Raw genomic sequence first — 21320 nt, forward strand, 5'->3', positions numbered from 1 at the left:
CGCCAACTGTAGCTGTTTGCTGATGGCACTCGGGTGGCTGAGCCCCCCTCGTCCATCCTCACCTCAAACTCGGGATGCTCGGAGCGAGCCTGGGGGATGCAGACGGGGCACGAAACATTTGGAGGGAAACTGCGAGGCTGTTTCAGGGAGGAGCCCAGGAGATTTGGGGGACGGGGGGACCTGGCTGAGGAGCAGGAGCCCGTGGCAGGTGGGACAGGACACAACCCTCGAGGCGCCACCACAGACAGACTCGGGTGAGGGGCAGCACCAGCACAGAGGGTGGGCAGGGACAAGTGTGCCAGGACATGCAGGAGCCCAGGGAACCCAGGCAGCCCCCCATGGAGCTGGGTGGAGCCCAGGAGTGGGGCGGAGGCTCAGCAAGCCCGGGCTCGTGGCCGGGCATCAAACAGGGTGCTGCCTCCTCCTCCTCCTCCTCCTCGCATGGAAACAGCACGGAAAGCTGCTGCCCACTCCCACCACAGAGAGGGGACCCTCGGGGACCGAGGCCAACGCAGTTCCCATGCCCTGCATCCCCACCCGCGTGTGGGGGTGACGGAGCGGAGGGAAATCCCAGCCAAGACATTGATTTTAATTTTTTAAGAATAAAAAAAAAACCAAACCAAACAGACAAAAACTTCCTGAAAACAGCTTCCTACCTCATAATTTCACAGAAATTAGCTTGGAAACGTCATCTGCCCGTACCTGCTCCAGGCTCTGCCCCGTCCCCCCCCCAGCCCAGCCCGGCACGGGCAGCGCCAGCCTCGGGGCTCTGCCCCCCACCCACAGCGTGTCCCGAGTGCAGGGCACAGCCAGACCCCCCCTTCCCTCCGTGGGTCCTGGAAGGGGAGCAGGAGGGCTTGGGCAGCCCCAGCTGCAAAGCGATCCTGGATGCCACAATTCCACCTCCGGTATCCCCAGCCTGGCACAGCCCCCCAGGACCCAGCACAGCCCCCGGGACCCACCGGCACTAAGGAGTTAATAAATTCATTGCTGACTAAGAAATAAGACCCTCGAGAAAAAAGCCACCACCCGCCGTGGCCCTCCCCGCTCCCCCCTCCCCAGGCAGGGGGTGCTGGGTGCCCCCCATGCCGGCACCGGGGCGCGGTGGCCGTGGTGGCGGGGCACAGGCGGGTGCTGGGGCTCGGTGGCTATGGGCCGGGCTCGGGCACTAGTCCTTGGAGGGCTTCTTGCTGCGGGCGTTCCACATGCCGCGCTTGGAGTGGTAGTAGTGGTAAAAGTTCCTGAGGCGCAAGCGCTCCACCTCCAGCCCGCTCTGGAGCACCCTGCGGACCGAGGGACACAGGGACGGGGCTCAGGGGATGGGGCTCAAGAAATGGATGGACAGAGGGACAGGGCTCCGGGTGGACGGACAGAAGGACACAGCCCTCCCAAAGGGAGGTTTTCCCCTTCACCACCCCAGCCCCCAGCCAGCTTGATGGACGTGCCCAAATCCACGTGGCCGACCCTGCTCCTGGGGGTTCAGGGGCTGCAGGACCCCCAGGCTCACCTGTCCAGCAGCTCCCAGTCCTCCCCGCCCCAGCGGTCCCGGAACTCCTCCGTGTTCATCCCTCCCACGCGGTCAAAGTCCGACTTGTAGATGCCAAAGAGGCCGAAGCCGTTCACCTCCCAGTAGCCTGGGGGGGAACAATGAGGTGAGGGGTGGGGGGACCCCCAAATGCCCATCTCATCATCCCCTCTGTGCTCTCCCCACCACCTGGGAGCCACGGGGATTCCCCATCCCAACCCCTCTTGCCACCACGGGTCCGTCCCCATCTGCGCCACCTCCTGCAGAGGTGCACCAGGGCATGGCCCGGGTTTGGGGTGCTCCCGGCCGGACAGGGGTCCCTGCTCACCGTTGGGCTCCCGGGGGGAGCTGCCGCAGCTCAGCCTCATGACGATGGGAGCGTAGGCCAGCTTGCCCTCCACGCAGTGCTTCCGGATGCTGTCCAGGATGTTGGCAGGGAAATGGATGTGCAGGTCGCACAGGAACACGATGCTGTGCTCGTCCTGGGAGGGGACGGGCACGGTCAGGGGGATCAGAGAGGAACAGCCCCGGGGAGAGGAGCCACGGCCAGAGCTGGTCCCTGTCCCCACTCACCTCCACCATGTCCACGCCAGCTTGGAGCCCGGCCGAGCGCTCGAAATTCCCCGTGCGCCGCAGGTACTGGAACCTGGGAGAGAGGACAGGGCAGGTAGCGCTGGGGACAGGCAGGGACACAGCCAGGAGGGGGACAGGAGCCACTGGCATGGAGAAAGAACCTTCCCAGGAAGGCCCAGGTGCTACAGCTCAAGCTGAGGCTCCCCCTGTGCAGTCACAAGTTTCTGCACCCCCAAATCCACATGGAAAAGTAGTTTAAACGCCCAAAAATGAGGAGGAGGAGGAGGAGGAGGGAAGGGGCAGCGAGGCAGGCACTGAGCAGGCGGGGAAGGAGCAGCAGGCTGTGTGAGCAGCTGTCCCACCACGGGGAGCCCCCCAGACCCCCGAGGCTGCAGGCTGGGAGTTACCGGGGCAGGCGGGCGTCCCGCAGGGCCTTCTCCACGTCCATGTCCTCGCTGTCGAAATCCACCAGGATGACGTTGAAGTTGGCGTCCCTCGTGGCCCCGTAGAGGCCGGCCATGTCCGAGATGAACTGCTGCACCCAGCGGGCCTGGTTCTTCACTGCCGGAGACACGGCCCTCAGGCTCACGTGGGGCACCCACAGCACCCCCTCCCAGCCAAGCCAGCCCCTCCTGAGGCGAGCTGACACCCTCATCATGCTGGGGGAGCCAAGGGGCTGCCTTCCTCCCGCGGGAGGATGCTGAGGGAGCAGCACAGAGCCCGGGGAGCCGTGTCCTCGCCGTCACCTACCTGGCACCACGAAGTGCACCATGACGTCCTGCCTCCAGCTGAGCCGCAGGGGCCGGCACAGGACGGATTTCCCATAGAGGACGCTCCAGGCACTGGGCTGGGGCTCGGTGGCCCCCAGGGCCAGCCCGTCGGGGTTGGCCTCGGCGCTGTCGTCCTGCTTGCCCTGGTGCAGGAGGACGTAGACGTACTCGGAGAGCCGCACCGTGCGCTGGCCACGCTCCGCCAGCTCCAGCTCCAGCAGGTACCGGTTCCCCCGCGCCATGTCCCGCCGCTTCTCCACGTTGATGATCCTCAGGAGGGTGTAGATCCTACAGGGAAAAGGGAAGCCTTGAAGTCACCGCCACCACGAGGCTCTGCTTCCCACGATCCAGGACCCGGCCCCTGAACTCCCGCTGCCATCCCGCTCCCTCCGCACCCTCCGTTCTTCTCGTTGAGCCTCTCCATGTACTGGGCCACCACGTCCACCACCTCGCTCTCGCCCAGCTGCAGGTTTCCCGACACGTTGCAGCGCAGGTCGTTCCAGTCGGAGCGCAGCAGCTCGAAGTCCACGGAGCTGACGCTGAACGTCCGCTGCCAGTTGATGGAGTCCTCCAGCCAGCCCTGCTGCAGCTCCCCCGCCTCGTAGGAGTAGTCCGACACCTCCTCCTCCTCATCCTCCTCCTCCTCCTGCCCCTTCCCCTCCTCCTGCTGCGACGCCGTCGTTTCCGACACCTTCAGAAAGGACGTGGCCCGCGTCCCCTCGGAGCGCGTGGCCTCGGATGAGTTGTAGCCGGCAGTGGCTGCTGTCCTGCCCGGGGCAGGGGTCGTGTCCTCACGGCTGAAGAGCCCCTCGGTGCCCAGGGCAAGGAGGCCGGGCAGCCCCCGCTGCTTGGGCGGCCGCTCCCACCTCCTGCCGCTCTTCCGCCTGGCAGGGTCCCTCTCCTTGGAGATGTTGCTCAGGAGCCAGGGGCTCCGGCGGCCAGGGACGGCCCGGAGCTTGCTGGGGGCGACGGGATGCTTCTGCGGGGTCCTGGAGCGCAGGTAGACTCTCTTCACAGGCTTTGGGTACAGGAAGATGCCGGGGAAGGCCGGCTCCTGGGCTGGGGCTTTGCGCTTCCCGGGCTGCAGCCGGGTCACATAGACCTTCTCCTGGCTTTTCCGGGGCTTCTTGTCCTCGCTGGGAGCTGCCGGCCTGCTGGGACTCGGCGTTTTGGCTTTGCCACCAAAGATGGGCACGGAGAGGTGGGGCTGCAGGCCCAGGGCCGGGCCGTGCTTCGGAGACGCCGTCGCCGGCAGCCCCAGCTCATCCTCCTCGCCCTCGTCCTGGGGCAGCCAGTGGAGCGCCCGGCCTGGGCCCCGCTCCGACGCGGGATCCTGCTGGAGGGCAGGGGCTGGGCTGGACGTGCTCCACGTCCCCAGCTGCCCAGGGGTGCCCGCCTCGGCCCGCGCCCAGCCCCGCTGCCGGCGGAAGCTGTAATAGTCCAGGTCGTCCCCGTAATCCCCGGTGACCGGCGGGGCATCCTTCCCTTTGGCTCTGGGTGCCGGCCCCAAGCTCTGCTCCTTGGCCTCGGCAGGGGGGTCTGTGGGCTCAGGGCTGTCCACTCCTTCCTCCTCCTCCTCATCCTCCAGGAAGTCTAGTGAGCGAAGGCAGAGATTAATATCCTGAGGCCAAGACAAGGAGGCAGAGCCTGACGCCACCAGGAGAGGAGCCTGTTTGTGGCTGAGGTGAGGGAGCAGGGCTGGGGCACCAGAGGGTGCCCACCCAGGGATGCCCACCCAGGGCTGGCAGCTCCAGTTGCTGCCGCTTATCCCCACCTCAAATCTCGGCACCAATCCCACCTCGTCCAGGAGCAAACCCGACCTGCCAGGGCTTTGCCAAGCGGCAAACTGACCAGGGCATGCTCCAAACAGCCTCTGGTCCCCCAGGAGCACCCCCAGGCTCCATGGACATCCCCAGACTCCACACTGGGTCTGGTTCCTGCTGCCCACTGCCGAGGCCAACCCAGGAGATGCAGGAGGAAGAGCAAATCCCACTCCAGTGTCCCACTTCCCACACCGCCCTGTGGTCACGCCAAGCAGGATGCTCGGAGGGGTGCTCTGAGGGATGCTGCTCTGCACAGCCCTGCCCTCCTGGAGCCTCTGGCACCGCTGGAGTCATCCCGCTGAGCCACAGCTCGGAGGGGATGAGCTGCCAGCGAGGCTGCCGGGAGCTCGGCCCTGTGCCCAGCGATGCCGGTGACTCACTGTCGGGGCCGAGGAAGAGAAACGCTCGCTGCCGCGGATCCTCCTCCTCCTCATCCATCTTCATGTACTTGTAGAACCCAAACCTGGGGATGGAGAGGGCAGCTGAGGGCCTGGGAGAAGGGAGGAGCAAGGCATGTGTGCAGGGAGGAGCACCCAGCTGCCAAGGGAGCCGGGGTTCCCAAATCCAGGAGCCCTGCCAGCACTCAAGCTGCTGCTGCGTGTCCAGGAGACGAGCAAAGAGCCAGCCTGGGTGGCCCTTCCATGGGGGACAGGGACACGCAGCTGAGGACGCACCACCTCAGCGCTGTCCCAAAATCCCAGCCCCCAGTACCTACTTTTCCAGGTAGAGGGGGGACTCCCTGTAGAAGCACTTGTTCTCCGTCTCCATGTGAGTGAGGCGCGTGAAGTCGTTGGGATACACGAACGAGAGGTAGACCTGGGGGGGGGGGTGACGGTGCCGTGTCACCCCGAGCAGCTGGGGACCCGAGGCCACCACCAGCACCGAAGTGACCCCCGGCACCTCAAACACCCCACGGGGATTTAACCCCGAGCCGCTCGGGCCGAGCCTGGGAAGCTGAGCCCGACCCTCCATCGAGGGACGCTTCCTCCTGGATTTTCCCCGGAGGGGAACATCCCCGCCCTGGGCTCCGCAGCGTCCCCATGGGAGCGTGGCCCTGTCCCCAGGGAGACACTTACGAACTGCAGGCCCTGGTAGCGGGCGATGGGGAAATCCTTCACCACGTAGGTGGGGCTGTAGGCACAGGGCACCAGCACGTTCTCCACGCGGGACGCCTCGATGGCAGGGGCTGTGGAGAAGCCCAAAGCGTCCCAACAGAGCCCAGCAGAGATGCCCCCACCCGAGAGACGGGCAGAGGGCGGCAGGGATGACCCAGGCGCCCACAGCAGCCTTTTTCCTCCCCAGATCCCATCAGGGATTGGCACGGAGGCATTCTGCTGGAACTTACTGAGGAAGAAGGTGTCCCTGGGGTCGGCCTTGAGCATGTCGGCCCCGTGCTCATCCTGCTGGGCCTCCCAGAGGTGGCTCCCGCTGTGGCTGGCCAAGGTCTGCGGGATGTGCTCCACGTGGTTCATCTTCAGGGACGACTCATCTGCGGGACAGGGCCGGGGCTGAACCCCCCGGCACACCGGGAGCACCCTCCAAGGGGGCCTTTCCCAATCCCTCCAAGAGGGCTGGGAGCACTGTGGGTTCCTCCTGCTCCCAGGGAAGCAGATGTAGCCCTCCCAGCCATCCCGCAGACCCCGTGACTAATCAGCCTAACGATTATTGCGTGGACTAATGAGGGCGAGGGCACGGCTGATCCCAGCCAGGCCACCCTGCTCCGATTACTGCGGCCTCAAAAATGCTCAGGGAACGCTCAGCGCTTTAACTCCCAAGGACACGGGGATTAAACCCTGGGTGTCCTTCCTGCAGGTAGCTGCGACACGAGCTGGGGTGCCTCCTGCCCAGGGATGAGGGTGGCATGTCACCCTTGGCCACCAGCCAGCCCCCAGGCTCCCACAGGAGGTCACCTCAGCCGTGCTCCCATGGCTGCTCCCTTCCCAGGAAGCCCTGCCTGCTGCAGAGCCACAGGGAAGCAGGATTCCCCCTTCCCGAGCCCCAAATCCTTCTGCCTGGGGCAGGGAAAGGCTTCCCAAATGTGTCCCTGCAGCTGGCTGGGGTTGGGCTGGAGCCCCTGGAAAAGTCCAGAGGAACGGAGGAAGGATGGAAAGAAGGAAAGAAGGAGCTCTAGCTGCTGCTGGGATGGGCTCCCCAGGGGTGACATGGCTTTGCCTCGGGGTGCTGCTGGGTCTGAGGGAGCCGGGAAGCAGGAGGGAGGAGCGGGAAGAGCCGGCGCTGAGGGACAGGGATTTATCTGCACGTCATCCATCTCATGGGCACCTGCATCAGCACCGCTGGCACCGCTCATCCCTCTTCCCCCCACGGATCCCGCCTGCTGCCTGCCCCCTCCTCCTTATCGACACCTTCCAGAGCAGGAATGATGACCGCTCCCGCTCCGTGCGGAGCGCCGGGCCAGCACCCATCCATCAAGCCCTTTCCTGCTGCCAGGGCAGGGGCAGGAAGCAGAAGATCTATAGATTTAATTAAACCTTGTGCCATCCATCCCCGCTCCCACGACAGCTCCTCATAACTCAGGGCCAGGCCCCGGAGCCAGCGGGGTCTTGGCAGCCAGGACGAGGCTGCGGCACCAGCAGAGCTGTGCTTCCTCTGTGGTGTGTTGCCTCCACATCCCACTTTCAGCAGCGCCTCAGCCCGCTCCCAGCATCAATCCTACCCACTGCAGCCCTTGCATCCCTCCCTACACCAGGCAGAAGCCCAGTGGCGGGGATTCAGAGGCTGACATCTCCCCCCATTTCCCAGGTTCTGCTCTCCTTCCCACCTCTCCCAGCACGTGCAGCCCCTGGAGAGCCCGCTGGCTGTGGCTGCAGGAGCAGCCTAGCCCTTACCTGTGTACAGGGAGATGTAGGAGGAGTCGATCACCTCAAACTTCAGGCTGGGGAGGAAAACTCGCCACTGGGAAAAAATAAAAGGAGATGGGGAATGAGCGGGTGAGAGGCAGGGGTGGGGATGCAGCTGCCCAACGCCGGCACCCCAGGATGGGTCCTCCCTGCCTGCAGCTCCCAGAAACTTCCCTGCAGAAGAGGAGCAAAGAGAGAGGGGTGATCCTGCCCCATTTCCTGCAGGGTTTGGGACTAGCAGGGATCCCCGCAGGGTCAGAGAGGGAAAGGCTCCTGTGGGTGGGACACAGGCTCATGCTGCTTCCCTCTGGGACTGCCACAAGTCCTGTGGCCAAAGGACTCCTTTCCTCACTCCAGTGCTTCATAAAGGAGAGCTTGCCTTAAGAGGGTCTCCAGAGCTGCCTGCCCTGATTGAACTCCAGCATTTTAAAAGCCAGTCTGGAGCCTTTGTCAGGACAAGCCCTTCCATGCTCCCGGGGCGAGGCACACCAGGGTCCTGCTTTTGTTGTGGATGTTGTTGTTGTCTCTCTCTGCACAGCCGAGAGGTTCCTCTGCACGGCTGAAAGGCTTCGATCCCTCCTCCCTCCTTCCCTCCAGCAAAAACATCCCATCTCAGAAACATCTCCCCCGTCTCTTTGTTTTCCCCACTATTTGTTTTTGCCCGAAGAAACGCAGATCTTATCGGGATGGAGGGGATGGGGAGGAGGGAGGCAGCCAGCGAGGAAGGGGTGCTGCCGCTGCCGGCCTCCCTGGTGCTTTGCTGGCACCACTTTGACTCTGGTGATTAATGAGTTCTTGGGAGAAAGGAAACCTTTGCTAACGAGCCAACATCTTCCCCTCAGCCAGCCTGAGCCCCTGACACACGCTCAGGGCTTGGCCAGGGCTGCGCTGCCAAGGCAGGCAAGTTCAGATTCGAAACTCACGGTGGTTCCAAGGGGGGAAAAGAAGAAAACAGGGAATCGCTCCATCGCCTCAGCCGCCTCTCTCCCACTGCTGGGATGCAGCCAGCAAGGTGGGACCTGCCTGCTCTGCGCTCTCCTTGCCCACGGGAGGGGGATGGCAGGGTCTTCAGCTGCCCAAAGACCACCAGCAGGAAAGGAGAATTCCACGTGTCTCAGTGCTGGAATAACCAGGGAAACGGCGACCCTGACCTGTCCCCACTGGCAGCCACGGCAGGGGGAAACCGTGGCTTTGCTCCGGGATGAAGCCCTTTGACACGCATGGGGAAAAGCCCTGGCACTGGCTCTGCAGTCCTGGGAGGAGCCTGGCCTGGGGTGGGGGGCACTGACTCACCCCAACCTCCACGTGGTCCGAGCCCCGGTCGTCCTGCTTGTGGAGCAGCTCAAAGTAGTAACGCCGGGAGGACATGAGGCTGCAGGGGAGGGGACACAGCGGTCAGAGCCCAGGGCCAGCCTGGGAAAGCCTCCCTGCCCTGCCCACGGGTGGGCAATCCCTTCCTGGGGCAAGGAGGCCGGGAGCCGAGGAGGGTGTCTGCTCCCCCCCCGTCCCACCACTGAGGGGTTTTGTGGGATGGGGCGGACACTGGGACATCCCCACCCCATCAGCTGCCCCGTCAAACCACGGATCTGAGGTCCAGCCCGGCCCCACGTGCCTTCTGGGAAGGGACCACGGCCCAGGGAGGTCAGAGCCAGCAGCTCCACGTCCCTGACTCCATGCCCACGGGATGATCCCCAAGGACGCACTCACCGCAGGGGCTTGGAGACTTGGGAGCTGAACTTGGTGAACTCTCCCGGCGCCGTCCACTCGGTGCCCAGCTGGGAAGGAGGGAAGGAAGGAGGAGCATGAGAGCAGCAGGACACCAACCAAAGCCCACCAGCCTCCCATCGGAGGGATTAACCCCAAGAAAACCCAGGGATAAACATTACATCTCCTGGTCTGCGGCAGCTGCAACCCAGAGGGGACCAAGGGGGCTCCTCTGGAAGCCAAGCCAGGCGGGGCCAGGGGCAGGGATGGGAGCAGGCTGAAACAGCCCGGCATTCCCAAGGGAGCAGAGAAGCCACATGTGGATCCCACACAGGTCCTTCCCCCTGGAGCAGGGAAAGGAGGAGAGGTGACGCCATACCTTGCCCACGAAGGCAGCCAGCCGGGAGTTGGAGGGACTGTCATCGGAGCTGAGCCAGAACTCCGAGTTGTCATCCGATGCCACGGAAAACTGGAAATCCCCTGCGGAGAGCCACGGAGAGGGTCACCACGGAGGGACACAGGGAGCCTGGTGGTGAGGGCTCAGTCCCGGTGCCTCGTGGTGAGATGGGGAAACAGGGATGGGGCCACCCCTGACCCCACATCACGGCTCTGTCCTGGATGGCATCAGGGCTTCGCCTCCCTTCAAAGCCACAGAGAAAAGTTCTAGGCTCCAGAAGGGCCCTCCCGCCAAGGAGCCAGGATTTGGGGACCGTCCCCAAGAGCCCTTCTGTCCTCCTGTGGCCAGGAAGGGGAAGGACACGGCGTCTGCACGTTGCTGCATGGGGAAAAAGGCCACGCCCCGTCACTCACCATCCTTGAAGGGATGGATGTAGCCAAAAATCCTCAGCCCGTAGTTCTTCCACTTGGGAGACACAGCCAGCTTCTTGACCGTGGTGCGGGTCTGCCGAGGAGACGGGCACGGATCACCTCCTCCGTGTTATCCCCATCACCACCCACCTCTCCTTCCGGCTGGGAATCACCTCCCCAAGCCAGACGCTGCCTGCCAGGGCCTAGAGGACCAGCGGAGACCCAGGGGGGGACGGGTGGAGCCTCCCGCCGACCCCCGAGCACCTGTCCTGGGACTCACGTGGGGAAAGAGCGGGAAGTGGAGGTTCTTCCTCAGGTGCCTCACAGCCCCGCCACACCAGTCCTCGAAGACGTGCAGGTTTGCCTTCCCTTTGTACTGCGAGGGAAGAGAGGGAGCTGAGTGGGGCTCCTCCTCCTCCATCCCCCCCAGGCTGCTCCCTGCCCACCCACCTGCTCGCTCCAGGGCAAGGCCTGCTTGGTCAGGTTGAGTTTGGGGCGGGTGCTGGCTCGGTTGGAACGCTGGCTTCTGGACAACCAGCCATCCACGTCCTGCCCGTCGTTCTGTGGAGGAACAGAGGGAGAGACGGGATGGGTGATGGGGGCCAGCACAGCCTGTGCTTGTGGGATGTCTCCCTGCATCTGTGGGGAGGCCCTGGCACAGGCTGCCCGGAAAAGCTGTGCCTGCCCCATCCCTGGAAAAGTTCAAGGCCAGGTTGGACAGGGCTTGGAGTAGCCTGGCGTAGAGGAAGATGCCCCTGCCCACGGAACTGGATGGCTTTAAGGTCCCTTCCAACCCACACCACTCCAGGATTCCATGATCTGAACACCTCATTTCGAGCGTTGCCAAACCAAGGCCAAAGATTTCACGGCTCACAGCAAAGAAAAGCAGGAGGAGGCACAAAAGTACTGACAAGGTGGCGCAGGCAGCAGTTACAAAATGTTCCAGCTAAACTTGTTTCCCTTCCTCTGCCAAAACTTCTCCAAAACAGTGAGTTTTCTGTTCGTCCAAGATGTTCTGCCACTCTTGGGGGCCGCTGGAATTTTGGGCTCCCTCTCCAAAAGCACAGAGGTGATCTCTACGTCCTGAGCGGAGGAAGCGGGACGTCTCTCCACTCCCCCTCTTCCTTTAAAGGGGATTAGGTTAATCCCATTGCTTGTATCTCATCATGTAGAGGGATTAAGTGAGCATTCACCTGCCTCCAGCTCACTGATGGGTGACCAGGAAGAGCCAGGTACTTCTGGAGCCCCTCCAGAGCATCCCCCCTCTTCCTCAGCTTCCCTAGAGCATCATCCCCCTCTTCCTCGACCCTGCCCCGGGGCAGACACAGCTCTGTCACCACAGCACAGCCCAGGTGGATGCACAGTGCCAGGGAAATAATTAGCAATCTGCCTAAACAAACTCATTAGAGTCCCGGAGGAGGGAGCAGTGCCCTCGGAAGACCTCATGAGGGAGGGTTTTGTGCCACGCTCGCCCGCTGGAAGGATTCTCCCTCCTCCCAGGGAAAGCTGGGATGCGATTCCTGCTGTGCCCTCTGTCCTTACCCAGCACCAGCCTGTGCCTCCTCTGGGCATTCCTCCTTTGTCCATCTGTCCATCCTTATTTCTGAGGAGTGACCCACTGGTGGGATGGGGCAGGGAACACCCCGTGGCTCCCCCTCCCGCCATCCCACCCGGCTGCCCTGCCACGAGGCCTCTTGGTGACAACGGGATGCACAGGGACAGCAGGGCCTTCAACAGGGCCTCGGTGACCTGCTGGACAGGGGACAGCAGCCGGGTGTCCTCGTGGCCACAACTCCAAGTGCCTCCTGCCCGGAGGCTCCCGATGTCCGGGATGGAGCGGAGCACACGGGAGCAGCCGGCTTTGCCCAGCAAGGCAGGAAGTGCAGAGCAGATGAAGCCAGGCCCTTCTCAGGGAAGCTGTGCCAGGCCACAGGGAGCAGGGTGTGGGATGCTGGGGGGGATATCCCACCCAGTTTCAGCGGGAGACTGGGGCTGTGCCCACTGGGAGGGCTGCTGGGCAGAATCAGCAGTCGCACCCCTGAGCCCTTGGATCCCCTCAGCTGGACAAGGCCTGCAGCGCTCTGCTCTCGCACCAGAGACCTCCACAGGCCCCTTCCCACCCCGTTACCATCGGATCTTCCTCGTGGCTCTCGCTGGAATCCTCGGCTTTCCTGCGCCGCGCCGCCGCCGGCCGCCTCCCGGGATCCGTCACCTCCCCCGGCCTCTCTCCATCTGCGAGGGCAGCAGAGAGGGGTCAGACCACGGCCCCCCATCCCCGCACCCCTTTTGGGGACACCCCTCTCCCTGGCATTGCCTCCGCTGCCAGGGGACAGCGACACGGAAAGGGGGGTGGCACGGGGGGCCCTGGCTGCCATTCCCCTCGTTCCATTTGCCCCAAGCAGCTTCGCAGCAGCTCATCAGCAGCAGGTTTAATTACACCCCCCGCAGCTCCCGGCCCTTCACATGAGAGATGCCGGGATGAGCTGCCGGGGGTCTCGCTCCCCGTCCATCCTCAGGGATGCATCCCTGCTTCCTGCCCCTCCAAACCCCAGCTCTCCCAGAGCACCACCCTGCAGCTCTGCCCAGAGCCCCAGACCCCCCCAGACATCATTCCCCCAAACCATCTTCTCCCCACTACAGCACACTCACATCGAGACCTCGCTCCCAGACCCGTCAGCTTCGTTACCATGCCGGGTTAATTATCCCCGGCCTTCGACTCCCCTCTGCAGCTCCTTTTCCTTGGGCAGAGAATTTTAAACTGCCCCCAAAACAGTGGAGCAGATTTGGAAAATGTTTTTTTTTTTTGGGGGGGGGGGGCACATCCCCTTTCCTGCCACCCCAAAACCCGGGGGGGCGGGGGGAGTTTGCAGTTCAGCCACCGCTGCCGGCGCGCAGCTCCGTGGTTCAATCCGGAGCCACGGGAAGCTCAAGGCAATGCTCGGAGAGGTGGGTGTCCAAAAGCCAGCTCCTGTGGGCCCCCAAAAGCCAGCCACCCCCACGTGGCAATGAGGGGGAGCCTCAGGTGCACCCAGGAATTGCGGGAAAGGGGTCACCGACCCATTCCCAACGGTGTGGGAAGATGTCCCCGTCCCTCCACACCACCAGCGAGTCCTGGGGGCTCCCACTCCCCAAAATGAAGCGGCCTCAGCGGCTGCCACAGCCAGGGAGGGGCCCGGGGTGCCCGGAGCCCCCCGCCACACGCCTCCCACACCATTAGTATTCCAGCGGCCGCGCAGCCGGCGTCTCCTTGGAGATGGCAGCACAAATCCCATCCCCACGGCAGGGACAGGAAATTAAGCTCTAAAGCCCCTTCTTCTGCTCCCGGCCATTCTTCAGCCCCTGGCAGCCCCAGCTCGCTCCTGGCAGCTCCCCCGGCCGCCCCCTCCCTTCTCCCAGCTCCGTTCCTGCATCCATCCCTCTTCCCTCAGTGAGGAGGGTGATGGGGAGCAGCAGGACCGGAGCCAGCGCTCGTCTCGCGCACTCCGCTCAGGAGTTCCCACTGCGCTGATCCGTGCGTTCACCGCAGCCACCGGGAGCCCAGCGCTCCCAAGGGACCTGCCCGGGGCTGGAAGGCAGGAGTGGCTCTGTGGCACCCACTCAGGGAGTCTCTCCCGGCCTCGGGGGAGATAAACCTGTCTCCCGTGGGATTTGCCACAGACAAACCCCCTGCCTGGCATCCCAAGGCAGCAGCATCCCTGGCTGCATCCAGAAGGATGGCTGGACGTGGCCATCCTGCTTCACTCTCCCCCAGGAGTTAACCCAAGCTGGGCAGGCTCATCCTTGGAGCTCTCAGGACCCCACGAGCCCCCCGCACTCTCCCCATCCCTTCTGAGGGGCTCCCACATCCAGGGAGGAGCAAAAGCACCAGCACCGCTCCAGAAAAGGCTTCCGGGCGTCCACGCAATTCCCTGGCAATGTTAATATCGGAAAACGACTGCTGGTCGGGCTGTGGGGAACTGGGAACCAGAGCCATGGGGATAATGGGCGGGGCAGGGCAGCGCCTGCTGCCAACGAGCATCACCGCTCCCAAAAATCCCTTCGGTCCCAAGCGCAGCCCTGCGGGAGGAGCGGCTCAGGGGTAGGAGAAGAGGAAGAGGAGGAAGAAGGATTCCAGTTCCTCCCAGCATCCCACCGGGATGCACAGCAGCACTGCTGCACCCATTCCCTCGCCAGCCTCCCTCCAGGAGCAGAGAGGGCGGGAGAGGGACGGCGGAAGGTCTGAGGACAAGCAGGGACCCGCTGGCCTCGGGAAGGGGATGCTCAGGGAGGGGATGGAAGCACTAAGAGCTCTTCCCTGGAGCGACGCTGATGCGTCGGGAGCAGCGAGGAGGGGGCAGGAAGCACCAACCATGGCACAAACCAGCTCTGAGTCACAGCAGCCTCCAGACAGGGAGCCAGGATCCTCATCCCGGGGAGCAGGCCATGGGTACGACGGACCCACAGCGATGCCTCCCACGGGAGAAGCGCCTCCCCGCTATCCCAGCCCCGTAACTCCGCTGGGAAGCACAGAGAGCCTTTCACATCCCAGCGCCCGCCTCCTCCTCCCCAGCTCCAAACACAGTCCCTTTCTTCCCTGCCGGGGTTTCTCCTGGCCCTTTTCCAAGCCCTTCGACGCGGAGGGAGGGAGGGAGGTGACATTTAAACCCCGACACAGCTGCAGCAGAGGTGGCGGCAGCGGCGGTGCCTCCATTAAACCCCGAGGTTCCATTCCCAAATCTTCCTGGCCTCGGAGGAGGAGCAGCCCTGCACGAGCCTCCTAACGAGATGTCAGGCGATTATAATTAGCCAGCGAGGAATCAATACCACAAGTCCCCCTGTCAGCGCCACAGAAACACGGGACAAAAATCCCGGCCACAACCCCCGGATGGAAGGTGGTGGCACGGGCTGGGTGACAGCCGGTGACACCAAGGGGGCCGAGGGGAACGGGGTTTGTGTCCACCACAGGGACACGGCACCAGTCCCTGGCCACCCCTGCCTCCTCGGACCTGTCACGGCCTCGCCGAGGGAACTGGAGAGGTGAAGGGGATTTTTCCTGCCTGCCCCACTCCTTTCCAGCTGTTTTCCCGCTCCGTGACAGCCCTCTCAGCTGGAGCCGTGGAAATCGATGCGGAATCGCTCTGGCTGGCGATGGAGCTGCCATGAGACCACTCCAGCTGACAAACACCCACCAGGGGAGGCGGCTCCGACACTTCCGTGCTCATAATCAGGACCTCGAATCCCTCCTGGGACCGGGCAGCCCCCAGACCGCCCCCATGTCCCTCCCTGCGCCTCCGACGCCCTTCAGCCCCACCGTGCAGACCCAAAGAGAGCGGGAGCAGCTCCCACGAGACCCTGCTCCATGCCAACAGAGGCTCACTCGCAGCCCCCAGCACAGCACAGAGATTCGGCTGCCTGGGATGCAGCCTCTGGAGAAGGTCCCTGTGAAATGCTGGCAACTTTAGGGTGCATTTCACCCCAGAGACATTCCAGCCCCTGAGCTCCGCGCTGCCCGCGGGGTCACCATCCCAGTTCCAGCTTTCCAGCCTCTTCCAGCAGCTCCCACCTGGCTCCTCATCCAGCCAAAACCCCTGCATCCTGCCAGTGCCAAGGCCACTGATACCCCAGGGGGCTGCTCACCCCTTCCCAAGGAGCGGCTCTGGAGAGGCCCAGCTGCAGGCCCAGGGAAGGGATGGAAGAGACCCAGGGCAGCGCTGGGAAGGATAAAGCTCCCAAACACCAACGCAAAGAGCTCCCGGTGCTTGGGAAAAGCCATCCCTCGCTTCGCCCCCGGCTGAAAGGGGCAGTTTTGGGGACCCTCTGGGTGCCAAGGGGGCCGGGTCACAGCCAGGCTGGGGACAGGTGCCACCCTGGGGTGGTTCAAAGCCACTCGTGCCTCTGAAGAGACACATTTTTGCCTTTGAAAAACCCAAAAGAGGCAGGTGCCAAATTTTTCCCATTGGGCACCCTAGAGGAGCAGGGCACAGAGCCTGGGGCAGCCTGGGAAGGGCTTCCCATATGGCAAAAGGGTCCCAGTGACACCCAAAGCAGCCCATTCCCCCAGCTCCAAGCTTCCCTTCCAGCAGCAGGGATGGGACCTGCTTTCCCTGGCACCAGGACCCCGTGTGGGTCCACCCAGGGAAAACAGCCTTTCCCAGCAGGAACAGGAGAGCAGGGTGATGCCAGGAGAAGAAAAAGCAGCTCCCGGCCCAGTCCCAAATCCCGCTGCCCTTCATCTTCAAAGGGCCCTTCCCATCCCCTTCCCTACCCGCTCCCGGCGTCCCCGACAAAAAGGACGGAGCCCACAGCAGGCTGCAGCATCCCAGCCTCCCAATTAAAATCAAAGGATCTGCCGAGACGGATCCCAGAGGGACACATCATCCCAAACCCTCTCCCTCCTGCTCCCCCCAAAGACGGGTCCCTGCAGGGAGCACAGCCAAGGACAGGACACCGAGCATCCATCCCATGGCTGCCTCGGGATCAGGGGGTTTCAGGAGCCCTTTGGACCACGGCAGAGGGGTGACCCACATCCAGCAGGCAGCATCCCCCGTTTCACCCCTGGACTGCCTTTAGCACCCTTGAGCACCCATCCCGGGCTCCCCGGAACCCCAAAATCCTCCCAAAACCTCGCTCCAGCACCGCCAGCACCCTCCATGCTAAATCCCAGCAAACCCCCAGCCCCACACCCCCACCAAGAGCCACTTCAGGGTTTTATTGTCATTTTCTCCCTCTTCTTTTTGGCTTTCTCATCCTCTCCCCTTCCCTTTCCACCTGGCGCATCCACGTTTCCACCCCATTGCCTCGGTGCAGTTTCCAGCCGGGAGAGCACGGTAATGGCCTCATTATTTCCAAGAGGAACCCGTGTGTTCAATTAGGCAGAGAAGGGCAATTATCTACTCGGAGAAGATGAGGAGAAGGGGGGTGTTTTATCAGGAGCCAGCCCAGCTCCCAGCACAGCCCCTGGATGCTCCAGGTGTCACCAACAAGGGGGCCGGGACCCCTGGGATAATCCCACTGTGCTCCCAACCTACTTGGATGGGTCTTCCCCACTTAACACCCCCCAAAACTACCTAAAATCCTCCTGCCCTGCATCTGCAGCCTCCAGAGCGTCCAGCTGCTTGCTGACACCCTGTTCAATGAGTAATTAACCTTTTTCCCTGTTAATTAACTGGGCAGCGCCCCTGGCACAGACAGACAGGTCCCGGCTCATGGTGGCCAAATCCAAAAGTCATCCCCAAACTCCTTTTGGTGTGCAGACCCTTGGGGTGATGCTCTTCCCCCAAACCCTTGCACCAAGTTTTTTCCTCAATGTGGTTTATTTCCTGTGATCTATTTTGGGGTTTTTTGGTCTGTTTTTTTTCTACTCCGTTCAATGTTTTTCCACCTAAAACACTCTCTGGCTCTCCCGCTCTGGCAGCAGCAGGATGAGGGTCCATCTGTGCACGGCCAAAGCCTTCCCCAGCTTCCACCCAACCCCTTTTCACCACCTCGTGCCCAAAAAAAGCTGAATGGGACCTAAACTCTGCCTTTCCTACACCTTCACTCAGGTTTTAGGCGCCCACTGGAAAATCCCAGTGCAAGGAGCAGTATCTCCCTGGAGTCCTGTCCCGGACAACCGGATCCAGCTTTCCCTGGGGAATCAGCCACCTCTCCACACCTCAGCCAGGGAAGGAGCCCGTGTTCCCCATGGCAAGGGGCAACCCGAGCCCATCACCGGCCCAACACTTTCCCATCTCTCTTCCCCCCTCCCAGAGACCCTGTTCTCCACCAAAGCCCAGCGCCCCTCGCTCCCAGCTCGCAGCCATTCGGCCCCGCTGGCACCCAGAGCGGGGCTGGGCATCCCCTCCCTTCCTTCCTTCCACAGGAGAACCCATGGAGCACCCCAGGGGCCGGCCGGGATGCCAGGCACGAAGGGAGAGCAGGGATAAGGCACTGTGCCCGGCTCAGCACCTGGGAATATCCCGGCACACGGCATCCCTGTGCATCCTCCCGGCAGGAAAACCTCGGCTCACCCTCGCGCCGCTGCACCCCAGCACCCGGGGGGGACCCCGGTCCCCGGTTTTCCCAGCCAGCCATCCGCAGGGACGGCGACCCCGTGCCATTTCCCCCCTGCCCGAGGCCGAACACGGCCGTCCCGAGCACTGGGATTACGGCGGGGCCAGCGGGAAGCAGCTCGGGATGACGGTGGGGACACAGGGAAAACCCCCTTGGGAACACCAGGCGGACCCTGCGGCTTTCCCACCACGGAGGATCCCGCAGGGAGCCGGCAGCCCCCGGTGCCCCCCCTCCTCCAGCAGCCTCATTTCCTGCCTCGCTCATTCGCATTATCCCGATTTTACCGTAAGGCCCAAAAATTTGCAGGATCATGCTGCTGCTCCACTCGGAAACTTTGGTTTTTCCAGCCGGGAGGCTTTGCCAACCCCCGGGACCGCTCTGACCCCCTCGGGAAAGCCTTACCCTCCCTCCATAAGCACCAAATCCCGTCCCCTTCTCATTTTTTAGGACAAAACGCGCTGGGCGAGGTCGGTCCCACCAGGAACGCTGCGGCTCAAGTTTCACCCAGCAAATATTCCGAGCCGCTTTGTGCCCCCCGCCGCCCCCGGGCAGCCCACGGAGGTCTGCCACGGGAAAACCGGGAGCGGCTGGACACGAAGCCGAGCCTTAGGGCACCTGTCCCTCCGGAGCATCCCGGAATCCCGTCCCGGCCGCGATCCGAGGGCGGGAGAAAAAAGGAATTTTGGTTTTTTATACAGCAGAGAAGCACAGGCTGAGAAAGTGTTGGGATGGGATGGGGAGGGTTGGGAAGGGTTGGGAACGTCGGGAAGGGACGGGAACGAAGAGGTTGCCCCTTCCAGCAGCGGCGAGCGGCTATAAATGGCCTCTTTGTCATCGCAGCCAAGGCAGCGGGTGGAAAAATGAGGACGGAGCCGCTCGAGGGGGGACAATGAATGCCCCGGCCGGTTTGGGGGCCCTCCTGGGTGTCCCCTTCTCCCGGAGGTCCAACGCCGGGGCGCGGAGCCCACGGAGGGGTCCCGCTCGCCCCAAACCCACGCGGGTGATGCGGGACGCAAAGCCAGCGCTGCAAACGGGGGGGTCCCACCCCTGAGGGGGTGCTCCGGGGCCCCAGCGGGGCGGGGGACCCCCAAACCCCCTGGGGACCCCCAAACCCCAGCTGCTCTGAGAGCTCGGTGAGGGGGGGAGCCCTGGCACGCCCTGGGGACCCCCAAACCTCAGGTGCTCCGGTACTCCGGCGGGGCGGGGGGGGGCTCCACCACCCCTTGGGGCCCCCCAAAGCCTCCCGAGGCCCCGCTCCGGGGGCTGCCGGGTCCCCATTCCCCCCGTTACCTTTGCCGTAGGCGAAGGGGAGGCGCAGGGCGCGGCCCTGGCGCACCAGGCTGATGTGCAGGTAGGTGAACCAGGCGGCCGAGGTGAGCAGCGCCAGCAGCAGCAGCAGCTTCAGCTGCTTCCGGAGCTTCTTCACCGGGAGCCGCGGCATGCTGCCGCCCGCATCGCCCCCGCCGCCGCCGCCGCCACCGCCACCACCGCCGCCGCCGCCGCCGGGCTAACCCCGGCCCATGGGGCCCCTCGCCCGTCCAGCCCGCGCGCTCCGGGCCGGCCGCGGGGCGGCTGCGGCTCGTGGGGCCGGGGGTCGGTGCGGGGCTCGGCGGCCCCGGGCCCGCCGGTGCATGGCCCCCCCCCGCGCCGCGCCCGCGGGGGCAATGAATGAGCGGGCGCTGTGCGCGGCCACGCCCCCGCCGAGGAGCGACGGCGCCCCCGGCCAATCACGGGGCGCCGGCCGCGGGCCCTCCGCCAATGGGAGCTCCGCGGGGGCGGGGCCTGCGGAGGCGCCGCGCGTCTCCACGCCAACGGTCCGGCATCCCCGCGGGGCGCCGCGGGCGCGGCCATGCGGGGCGCGGGGGGGAGCGCCGTGTCCCCGGCGCTGTCCCCGGCGCCGCGCGGAGGGAGAGCGGGGCGGCGGCGGCGAGACGGAGGCGAGCGGGGTCTCAGTGCCGCGGGGACGGAGGGATCGGCGCGTTTGATGACGCGGGGTTCGGCGGGGCCGCCCCCCGACTCCTCCCCCCGGCGGCGAGGATGGTACGTTCCCGCTTGGCAGCGGCGGGGGCTGCAGCGCCCAGCGCGGTCCGCAGGGGGGCGCTACCCGCACCCACGGGCTCCCCCGGACCCGCGGGGATCCCACGGGATCGGGGGCGGGATCCCCGGGATCAGCCCGGGAAGATGAGTGCGGGGATCCCCGGGATCAGCCCGGGAAGATGAGTGCGGGATCCCCGGGATCACCCCGGGACGATGAGTGCGGGGATCCCCGGGATCACCCCGGGAAGATGAGTGCGGGATCCCCGGAATCACCCCGGGAAGATGAGTGCGGGATCCCCGGGATCATCCCCCCGCTGGATGCGACCCCCCCGACTCGCACTCACTGGGTTCAGGAGCCCCGTGGGGGCTGGATCCCCAGGATCCCCCTGGCTGGATGCAAGGGGCCCCGGGGGCCACGGCTCTGTGCCCCGCCCGGCCGCCTCTGCTCAGCCGGGCTGAGGCCGCCCACAACTCACTGCACTGATGTGCGGGCTGGTTCTTCCCTCTGCTGCTCAGGGGTGAGAAACAGTGGGACTTTTTCCCTCCTGTCCCATTCCACAGGCTGAGGCAGTGTCCCCTCCTTGCTGCGGCTCGGGCTAGGGGCAAAAAGACGGGAGAGATCTGTTACTAAAGGAAAAAATAACACTCACGGCTGGGAAAACTAGAGGGCACCAGCGCCCTGGGCTGCGATTCCCAGAAACCAAATCCCGGTTTCCAGGGCGGGGCCATCCTTGTCCGGTTTGTTTAATCAGAAACATTCCCAGAATTGCCGGCAGGATGTTACGGGCCAGCGTGTCCTGCGGATTCCGATGCATTAACACAGCTCGAGCACTCTCACACCGTGAAGCCCGGGAGGGGGATTCCTTTAAGGGGATGCAGCCCTCGGGAAGCGGAGCTTTCCAGGGATCCCAAATGGCATCTCCAAGAAGTGGTACCTCCCGGCCTCACCCTGTATTTGTGGGACCCAGGAGAAACTTCCTCCAAAAAAATGCCGGGAGCAGCAACCTGCATCCCGTCAGCACCGAGAATCCAAGCCCTGGCAGTGGGGGGTGGGAGTGCCAACGGGGGTCCCGGTGCCACGTGGAGAGGACTCTGCCTTAGGGCCTGTTGTCCCAAACGCACCCCAAAATGCTCACGGTTGTCCCCAGGTGGCTGCCTGGGAGGGGGCAAGGAAAGGGACAAGATAGGGACA

At 64.1% G+C, this 21320-nt stretch overlaps 1 protein-coding gene across 1 annotated transcript; it reads right to left on the minus strand.

Annotated features, from left to right (window-relative positions):
* Nucleotides 1–568: 568 nt before the first annotated feature.
* B4GALNT4 (beta-1,4-N-acetyl-galactosaminyltransferase 4) lies at nucleotides 569–19569 on the minus strand. Its single transcript, XM_048306618.1, has 20 exons — nucleotides 19382–19569; nucleotides 12189–12292; nucleotides 10511–10621; nucleotides 10341–10436; nucleotides 10064–10154; nucleotides 9633–9733; nucleotides 9257–9324; nucleotides 8843–8921; nucleotides 7538–7604; nucleotides 6037–6180; nucleotides 5768–5877; nucleotides 5407–5507; nucleotides 5072–5154; nucleotides 3264–4461; nucleotides 2849–3156; nucleotides 2506–2659; nucleotides 2099–2171; nucleotides 1854–2007; nucleotides 1508–1634; nucleotides 569–1283 (listed from the first exon to the last, which is right to left on the minus strand). The coding sequence occupies exons 1-20, from the start codon at nucleotides 19530–19532 to the stop codon at nucleotides 1169–1171; spliced, it is 3435 nt and encodes a 1144-aa protein (XP_048162575.1). The 5' UTR covers nucleotides 19533–19569; the 3' UTR covers nucleotides 569–1168.
* Nucleotides 19570–21320: the final 1751 nt, after the last annotated feature.

This window comes from Corvus hawaiiensis, chromosome 6 (assembly GCF_020740725.1).
Source record: "Corvus hawaiiensis isolate bCorHaw1 chromosome 6, bCorHaw1.pri.cur, whole genome shotgun sequence".
Classification (NCBI taxonomy): Eukaryota; Metazoa; Chordata; class Aves; order Passeriformes; family Corvidae; genus Corvus; species Corvus hawaiiensis.

Coding starts and splice junctions, on each gene's coding strand:
- B4GALNT4 (XM_048306618.1), bottom strand. CDS start 19,532: ATGCCGCGGCTCCCGGTGAAGAAGCTCCGGAAGCAGCTGAAGCTGCTG. Junction 9,734..10,063: donor CATCCATCCCTTCAAGGATG/GTGAGTGACGGG, acceptor GGCTCTCCGCAG/GGGATTTCCAGTTTTCCGTG. Junction 7,605..8,842: donor CGGACCACGTGGAGGTTGGG/GTGAGTCAGTGC, acceptor ATTTTTTCCCAG/TGGCGAGTTTTCCTCCCCAG.